Here is a 9734-nt window from a genome sequence, read left to right as displayed (position 1 = left end):
ACATTCCCGGAATGAAAGTCAGAATATTTGTGAGCAGTTCCCATGACTATCATAGATTCTCAACAATACTTTCTCCAGGCCAGCATGAAATGAATTCTAGAACAAAATATTTTTGGCTGCCCTGGTACAACAACTAGTTTTGAGAATAAATATTTTTAGAGCATATTTGATTTTTTGGTCTTGTTTGAATATTCTAGGTATTAAACAATATAGAGTAATATAATCACGATGTTTCTATCGTCTCAACTCTACTGTTAACTTCTACTCCATTTCAGACACCAGTGAGTATAGAGACTTAACCGTTAATCAGAAATATTCCACAACCATGTTTTCAGACATATGACCTTCACATTGACTATAATCTTCTATTATTCATTCATCAAGTACATATACAGTGCCCAACTCTAGGGGATGCAACGGTGCACAAAGTAGATTGCCCTCATGGAAATGTTTTGGTGTTCTGGAGTTTTACCATAGTGCATTTAAGTGTAGATCTCCTTTTATTTGTTCTGTTAGGACTCTCTGGATTTCTGGATTCATGTATTTTTTAAAAAATCATCTCTTTCCCATATCTCTTCAAAATAGACTCTTCCTTTTTTTCTCTTTCTCTCCTTTTAGACTTAAAAAGATTCCTGTTAAAACTTCTCAACTCACAGTTTTTTCAGGTATATTTGAAAGTGCACAAGCTATCTTTTTATCTTGTGTCTAATCTGTTGTTGAACCTATCTTTTGAGTTTTAAATCTCAGTTATTACTGTTTTCACATCTAGACATTTTATTTGGTTCTGTAAAATAGGGGCTTGCTTATTCTTTATAGTATTTAGTTCCTTGCTTATTCTTTATAGTACTTTGTTCCTTGCTTTAAATCTAATGTATTTATAATTACTGTTCTATATTCTGTGTTTGTTGGCTCTAATATCTGAAATAATTGAAAGTCTATTAATTCTCAGGTTTGGTGCCTGCATTTCGGAAGTGTTCACTAATATTTAAATGTAAGTCACTCATTTTTCTTGGAATATTGGGAATTCTTTGGCTTGCATATCTATGTGTATTAACAGTATAAGACTAATTTAAATTAAGCTTTTGTCCTAAGTTTTTCCCCTTACAGATTGGCAACAGTGATGAAAATGTTATTTTAGTTTTATGTAGTATTCTCCCTCTTTATACAGAATTGTGATAAACATATCTTTGAATTCTATATATAATGTTAACAAAATAATCTTAATTTTTGAAATCTCACCAAAACATGTATTTAAAAAATTCACTCCAAATGTTGAAACTATAAAAATGACAATGTTTTCTATATATAGATTGTTTACAGCTTTATATAAAGAAGAAAAAAAAATCACATATGCTTTGTTAACGAAATCTACCCAGAATAAGGTTTTTAGGATAAAAGACCAAAGACAGAAATCTCAGTCTTTGCTCTTGAGACCTTCAACTAATTTGATGAGGCCCACTTATTATGAAAAGTCATGTATTTTACTCAAAGTCTACTGATTTCAACAGTAACGACATTTAAAAGGTACCTTCACCTTTGATCAAACAACTGAGTACCATAGCTTAGTCAGTGTGACACGTAAAATTAAGCATCGCACGTGGCCGGAATCTTGGCAGGTTGTTTGGCACTGGGCAGGTGCTCCCATACTTTGGAAGGTGTACAATAGGTCTGCTTTACTGATTCTGTTTACTAGCTGCTGCTCCAAACTGAAACTTGCTCACCTTTCCTTCTAATATCTACATGCAATTTTCCCTAAATGGCAGATTCTTTCTGGTAGAGGTAGGTGTATCCAGTGATGAAGAGTCCCTGTGCGATCACACACCGTTCTGGCTCATGGCCCCATGACCCTGGGAGGGGTCACACCAACCAGACTGGCTCCCTTTCCGTCTAAAATGCAGTCCTGTAGAGACATTGGCATCTACAGGAACATGGCAGTGCAAGGAGTGCTGGACAGGGTCTTCCACTCACAAGACACTATCAGGTTGAATTTACCTTCTGCATAGGATGAACTCTCCATAATTTTCTACAGAGGCTACAGATGACAGTGGGGATTTAGGTCTTGAAGAAATAAGTCAAGCAGGAACAAATCATGCTAAACAATTTAGGCTCTTTTTGGCATGGTGAGGCATCCAACCTCATGCTCATTATCCCAGAATATAACCTCCATGGTCCTGATTCTCAAGCTTCTGGAGTTGGCCAGGTGAATTTTTCATGAGGAATTTTTCCGATAAATCATCCATGTGGAAGTCTTATCCTTGAGACCAGTGTCAGTCTGGTTCAGTTGCTCAGTTGTGTCCAATTATTTGTGACCCTACGGACTGCAGCACGCTGGGCTTCCCTGTCCATCACCAACACCTGGAGCTTGCTCAAACACAGATCCATCAAGTCAGTGATGCCATCCAACCATCTCATTCTCTGTCATCTCCTTATACTCCTGCCTTCAATCTTGCTCAGCATCAGAGTCTTTTCCAATGAGTTGGTTCTTCACATCAAAGTTTCAGCTTCAGCATCAGTCCTTCCAATGAATATTCAGGACTGAATTCCTTTAGGATGTACTGGTTGGATCTCCTTGTAGACCAAGGGCCTCTCAAGAGTCTCCTCCAACACCACAGTTCAAAAGCATCAATTCTTCAGTGCTCAGATTTCTTTACAGTCCAACTCTCATATCCATACATGACTACTGGAAAAAACATAGCTTTGACTATCTGGACCTTTGTTGGCAAAGTAATATCTCCACTTTTTAATATGCTGTCTAGGTTATTCATAGCTTTTCTTTCAGGGAGCAAGCATATTCATGATTGCAGTCAACATCTGCAGTGATTTTGGAGCCCCCCCAAAATAAAGTCTCTCAATGTTTCCATTGTTTCTTCATCTATTTTCCATGAAGTGATAGGACCAGATGCCATGATCTTAGTTTCACATTCAAGAAGCTCTTTAGTTCTTCTTCACTTTCTGCCATAAGGGTGAGGTTATTGATATTTCCCCAGCAATCTTGATTCCATCTTGTGCTTCATCCAGCCTGGCATTTCACATGATGTAAAAAAAAAAAAGTGAAAGAGGAGAGTGAAAAAGTTGGCTTAAAACTCAACATTCAGAAAACTAAGATCTGGTCCCATCACTTTATGGCAAATAGACAGGGAAATAATGGAAACAGAGAGAGATTTTATTTTGGGGGGCTCCAAATTCACTGCAGATGGTGACTGCAGCCATGAAATTAAAAGACACTTGCTCCATGGAAGAAAAGCTATGACCAACCTAGACAGCATGTTAAAAAGCAGAGACATTACCTTGCCAACAAATTTCTTGTTACAAAGACATTAGTTTGCATACAGATTGCTCAGGAGGCAGGTCAGGTAGTCTGGTATCCCCATATCTTTCAGAATTTTCCACAGTTTGTTGTGATCCACACAGTCAAAGGCTTTGGCATAGTCAGTAAAGCAGAAGTAGATGCTTTTCTGGAACGCTCTTGCTTTTTTAATGTTCCAACGGATGCTGGCAATTTTATCTCTGGTTCCTCTGCCTTTTTAAAACCAGCTTGAACATCTGAAAGTTCACGGTTCATGTACTGTTGAAGCCTAGCTTGGAGAATTTTGAGAATTACTTTGCTAGCATGTGAGATGGGTGCAATTGTGTAGTAGCTTGAGCATTCTTTGGCATTGCCTTTCTTTGGGATTGGAATGAGAACTGACTTTTCCAGTCCTGTGGCCACTGCTGAGTTTTCCAAATTTGCTGACATATTGAGTGCAGCACTTTCACAGCATCATCTTTTAGAAATTGAAAAAGCTCAACTGGAATTCCATCACCTCCACTAGCTTTGTTCACAGTGATGCTTCCTAAGGCCCTCTTGACTTTGCATTCCAGGATGTTTTGGCTCTAGCTGAGTGATCACATCATCATGATTATCTGAGTCATGAAAATCTTTTTATATAGTTTTCTGTGTATTCTTGCCACCTCTTCTTAATATCTTCTGCTTCTGTTAGGTCCATAACATTTCTGTTCTTTATTATGCCCATCTTTGCATGAAATGTTACCCTGGTATCTCTAATTTTCTTGAAGAGATCTCTAGTCTTTCCCATTCTGGTATTTTCCTCTGTTTCTTTACATTGATCACTGAGGAAGGCCTTCTTTTCTCTCCTTGCTATTCTTTGGAACTCTGCATTCAAATGGGTATATCTTTCATTTTCTCCTTTGCCTTTAATTTCTCTTCTTTTCTCAGCTATTTGTAAGGCCTCCTCAGACAACCATTTTACCTTTTTGTATTTCTTTTTTTTGGGGGGGAATGGTCTTGATCACTGCCTTCTGTTCAATGTCACGAACCTCCATCCATAGTTCTTCAGGCACTCTATCAGATCTGATCCCTTGAATCTATTTATCACTTCCACTGTATAATCATAAGGGATTTGATTTAGGTCATACCTGAATGGTCTAGTGGTTTTCCCTACTTTTTTTCAATTTAAGTAGCCTGTGTCAGTAGCCTCAATTTTGTAACTTAAATTTTTGTTTCTGACACTTTCCTAAATATGGGGAAGAGAAATAGAAATGGAATATAATTTACATTTTAAAAAGAAGAGGAGTTATAACCAAGTTTATCTCATTCAGATTCCTAGTTGGATGCCTCTATAATGGTTCTTAACCAATATGTGGATATTTGCCATGAGTGAAACTTGACTTAATAAGACCATAGGTAGAAAAAGAGTTGTGCTCATGTTTAGGAAAGTGATATCAACAAACAAAAAGATACACCAAAAAATGTAATTTTATATCCATAAAAAGAAAAGCCAGTAGCAGCAGCGCCGGGTCTGGAGGGGAGGTGCTCCAGCGGTGTTGTTTCTGGAGCAGCGGCAGTTCTCACTACAGCGCCAGGACGAGTCCGGTTCGTGTTCGTCCGCGGAGATCTCTCTCATCTCACTCGGCTGCGGGAAATCGGGCTGAAGCGACTGAGTCCGCGATGGAGTGGACAGCGGGTAAGTTTGGAAAATGAGAAAACTTTAGAAACTGTTCCTTTGGAGAGGAAAAAGAGAGAAAAGGAACAATTCCGTAAACTCTTTATTGGTGGCTTGAGCTTTGAAACTACAGAAGAAAGTTTGAGGAACTACTACGAGCAATGGGGAAAACTTACAGATTGTGTGGTAATGAGGGATCCTGCAAGCAAAAGATCAAGAGGATTTGGTTTTGTGACTTTTTCTTCCATGGCTGAAGTTGACGCTGCCATAGCTGCAAGACCTCATTCAATTGATGGGAGAGTGGTTGAGCCAAAACGTGCTGTTGCAAGAGAGGAATCTGGAAAGCCAGGGGCTCATATAACTGTGAAGAAGCTGTTTGTTGGTGGAATTAAGGAAGATACTGAGGAACATCATCTTAGAGATTACTTTGAGGAATATGGAAAAATTGATACCATTGAGATAATTACTGACAGGCAGTCTGGAAAGAAAAGAGGCTTTGGATGTGTTACTTTTGATGACCATGATCCTGTGGATAAGATTGTGTTGCAAAAATACCATACTATCAATGGTCATAATGCAGAAGTAAGAAAGGCTTTGTCTAGACAAGAAATGCAAGAAGTCCAAAGTTCTAGAAGTGGAAGAGGAGGCAACTTTGGTTTTGGAGATTCTCGTGGTGGCGGTGGAAATTTTGGACCAGGACCAGGAAGTAACTTTAGAGGAGGATCTGATGGATATGGAAGTGGCCGTGGATTTGGGGATGGCTATAATGGGTATGGAGGAGGACCTGGAGGAAATTACGGGAGTGGAAATTACAATGATTTTGGAAATTATAACCAACAACCTTCTAACTATGGTCCAATGAAAAGTGGAAATTTTGGTGGTAGCAGGAACATGGGGGGACCATATGGTGGAGGAAACTATGGTCCAGGAGGCAGTGGAGGAAGTGGGGGTTATGGAGGGAGAAGCAGATACTGAGCTTCTTCCTATTTACCATGGCATTGATATGAACCATGGACAAGTATATTCTGCTGCCACAAAGACTGTAAAGTGCTTCATTTCAACAGCTGAGGCAAGCCAAGTGATCATTAATAAAGCTTTTCTTGGTTCCTTCAGTGGTGTTGGTAGTAAAATGGAAGGTGTCTTGCTGCAGGTAACTAATGAAGAAGTGGTCAACCACAGAGTCTTCAAGAAATAAGAAATTCTGTACCATCTGAAAGTAGTTCTTGTTGGTGCCTTCATTTTAAAAAAGCACTCTTTTAAGATTAAAGGGAAATGTTTTCTGATAAAACAGACTTCATTTAGTTATAGGGTCTTAATATAAAACAATTACAAATTGAGTATTGTTTGTAAAAGAGTAAACATCAAGTCAGCTAGAGAGATAAATGTTATCATGTTTTGAATTAGGTTTTGTGAGCAGACAGATTAAAATTCTATTTTAAATATAAAGTTATCAAATAAATACTTTTGTATTCAAAAAAAAAAAAAAAAAGAAAAGCCAACTTCAGTTGTAGAACTTTCATAAACCAAGTCCTTAAAATATCCCATTACTCATAATCACACAGCTGCTAAGTATACTGTGCATATATGTACATAAAGTTGTTGAAAATTTAAGCATACAGGCTTGAGGCTTTCTGCTCCATTCAGATAGTATGAATTTAGGCTATAAACCCACATGAAGGCCAGCTGTGTTTACAAATAAATTTGAGATAAGCAGTTTTCTTTGCAAGTCTTAGTGGAGATTAGGGATCATTATTAATTTATTAGTTTGGGAGTATTGTTCTTTAGAGTCCCATATTTATTCGTAGAGAGTTTCTGTTCTTTTTTTTTACAATTATTTATTTTTTAATTGAAGTATAATTGCTTTACAGAATTTTGTTGTTTTCTATCAAGCATCAACAAGAATCAGCCATAGGTAAACTCATGTCCCCTCCCTTCCGAACGTCCATCCCAGCTCCCTCCCCTTCCCACCTTCCTAGCTTGTTACAGAGACCCAGTTTGAGTTCCCTGAGTCATACAGCAAATTCACATTGGTTATCTATTTTACATATGGTAATGTAAGTTTCCATGTTACTCTCTCCATACATCTCCACTTTCCCCTCCTCCCCTCTCCCCGTGTCCATAGTCTGTTCTCTATGTCTGATAGTTTCTTATTAGATGCCTCAATTTAAGTCTTACTTCTCAGGCCCTCAAGGGTTGTAAAAAATGAAAAACTCAGATTCACCTGGTTTGGCAAATGGACTCAAGGCCTAAATCAACCTCACTGTCCTATTTTCCCCTCTAGGTTTCAGTTTTACTATGTTTTTTGCTTGCATGGGTGCATGTTCAGGTGCTCAGTTGTGTCCAACTCTTTGCAGCCCTATTGACTGTAGCCCGCTCGGCTCCTGTGTCCATGGGATTTTCCAGGCAAGGATACTGAAGTGGATTGCCATGCCCTTATCCAGGGGATCTTTCTGACCCAGGGATCAAATCCATGTCTCCTGCATTGGGAGGGGGATTCTTTACTGCAGAGCCATCAGGAAAGCTTATTCTTTAACTCCTTGCCATCTTATCCATCCAATAAGGTTTTAAAATATTTTATCCAGCATTTTATGTTTTCAGTACAGTGTTGATCGATGTATTTAAGTTTACCATGTTGCAGTTGTGTATATAGATTTTCAAAAATTATAAATATGTGAGTAAATCAGTACAAATTTGAGCTTTACAAATAAAGCTGTAAATATCAATATTGATCAGTATAAATCCATGAAAGATTCTTGAAAATAATAACAGCTAATATTTATTATATTCCTCCCCTACTGTGCCAGGCACTGATCTAAGCATTTAAAATTTGCTAAAACATTTAATCTTCATAATAATCTTATGATATATATGCTATTATTATTTCAGTTATATATATGAGACACTGAGGCACAGACAAGTTATTTTTCTGTTTTCTTAAAATGCAGTTCAAGTTATGCTTTTAAGTGATAAAATGAGAATGCAAATCTAGGCAGTCTGAATCCAGATTATATTGCTTCACATTTAGTTAACTATTAATATATACAGAAGTCCAATGAAAATGGCATCGAGTGGGGTTAATGGTGATTTAGTGATTTTGAAGGAAGTGAGTAGGAGCTTGGGAGGGTTCAGGAGGAGGAATATTAACTAGAACTTTACATTCTTTCATCTTATCTCTAGGGCTGCTCATTTCCACTGAAATAATTTAAATTATTGAGATGAAGTCCTCCAACCTCCTTTTTTATCTAAATCTATTGACATTTTCACTCTTCCTCTTGTTCTCTGCTCCTGACCCAAGAAGGAGTCTCCATCTTTCCTTTCCAAGAGTGACCCTCCATCTGGGTTCCCTTGGACCCACTTTGTAAATATTTTCTTCTTTCATTGTTTCCTTCCTTCTTAACTAGTTTATTTTTCTGCCTACCAAATGCACTTCCATTATATTTTTTGCTGGGACTTCCCTGGTTGTTCAGTGGTTAGGACTCTGCACTCTTAATGTAGGGGCCTGAGTTGGATCCCTGGTCAGAGAACTTGATCTCACATGCTCTAACTAAAGATCTGGCAAAGTGAAAGTGAAAGTGAAGTTGCTCAGTCATGTCTGACTCTTTGCTACCCCATGGACTGTAGCCTGCTAGGCTTTTCCATCTATCGAATTTTCTAGGCAAGAGTACTGGAGTGGGTTGCCATTTCCTTCTCCAGTGAATCTTCCCGACACAGAGATAGAACCTGGGTTTCCTGCACTGCAGGCAGACTCTACCATCTGAGCCACCAGGGCTTCCTAAAGATCTGGCATGCCACAGCCAAATAAATAAAATAAACTTTTTGTCATTCAAAGTATCAATGCCATAAACTGTCTTCCTTCTTTATTAAGTGTTTTGAATGATTATCGTGGTCAGAGAATAATGACCTCCCTTGGGTGTTCAGATCCTTGTCCCTGGCAAAAGGTATTTATATATATATGATTGAATTAAGGATCCTGAGATGGGGAAATCCTGGATTATCTGAATGGGCTCAATGTAATCACAGGGATTCCTAAAAGATGGAAGAGTGAGGCATAAGATAAAAGAGTTTCAAAGATGTTACACTGCTGGTTTTGAAAATGTGTAAAGAGGCCATAAGTTAAGGACACAGAATGCCTTTAAAAGCTAAGGTGAGGAAATCAATTCTTCGTCAGAGCTTCCAGAAGGAAAACAGCTCTCCTAACTCCTCGATTTTAGCCCAGTGAGATTCATCTTATATTTCTGACCTTCAGATCTGTAAGAGAATACATTTGTGTTTTTTTCAGACACTCAGTTGTGCTTTTCTTTTTTTGCAACAGCAGCAATAGGAAAGTAATACAAGAACCTAGGACTCTGCCTCTGTATCTTCACCACCAGAAATTCTGTGCTCAGCTTCCACCAGTCTACCCAAAGGGCTCTCTCTGAGGTTTCCATAAGCTACTCATCAATCACTGATGACTTCTCTGAGATTGGGGAGACTTTCATTTGCAGAAAAAAATAACTTTGATATTTAAAATTATCATTCAATTTTTGAAGTTACAAGTGAAAAAGGAAATCTCAAACTAACAACCAAAAACCCCAAAAGTTCATGCATTAACTCTCGGTTCACCTTACAAATCTTATTCTTTTTATAAGTTTAGCAATTTTTAGCTATCACTTTTCAAGGAGTTTTGGATTAAGATTTAGGAACATTCACAAACATAGTTAATTAGACTCACTTAAACCTTTCAACTTTTACTTTTGAGTTTAATACCTTTGATTTATCTCACAAACACTGTAATCTATTTTTATAAGCAAA

General features: G+C 37.9%; 1 protein-coding gene across 1 annotated transcript; it reads left to right on the top strand.

The window, feature by feature from the left end:
• The first annotated feature begins 2165 nt into the window (after positions 1 to 2165).
• Positions 2166 to 6349, top strand: LOC128066496 (heterogeneous nuclear ribonucleoproteins A2/B1-like). The gene is made up of 3 exons (XM_052659535.1): positions 2166 to 2200; positions 4774 to 4958; positions 4993 to 6349. Exons 1-3 carry the CDS (start codon positions 2166 to 2168, stop codon positions 5916 to 5918), a joined length of 1146 nt encoding a protein of 381 aa, XP_052515495.1. The 3' UTR covers positions 5919 to 6349.
• Positions 6350 to 9734: the final 3385 nt, after the last annotated feature.

This window comes from Budorcas taxicolor, chromosome 21 (assembly GCF_023091745.1).
Source record: "Budorcas taxicolor isolate Tak-1 chromosome 21, Takin1.1, whole genome shotgun sequence".
NCBI classification, from domain to species: Eukaryota; Metazoa; Chordata; class Mammalia; order Artiodactyla; family Bovidae; genus Budorcas; species Budorcas taxicolor.
The sequence above is the reverse complement of the archived record's forward strand: the minus strand, read 5'-3'. Positions and strand labels throughout refer to the sequence as shown.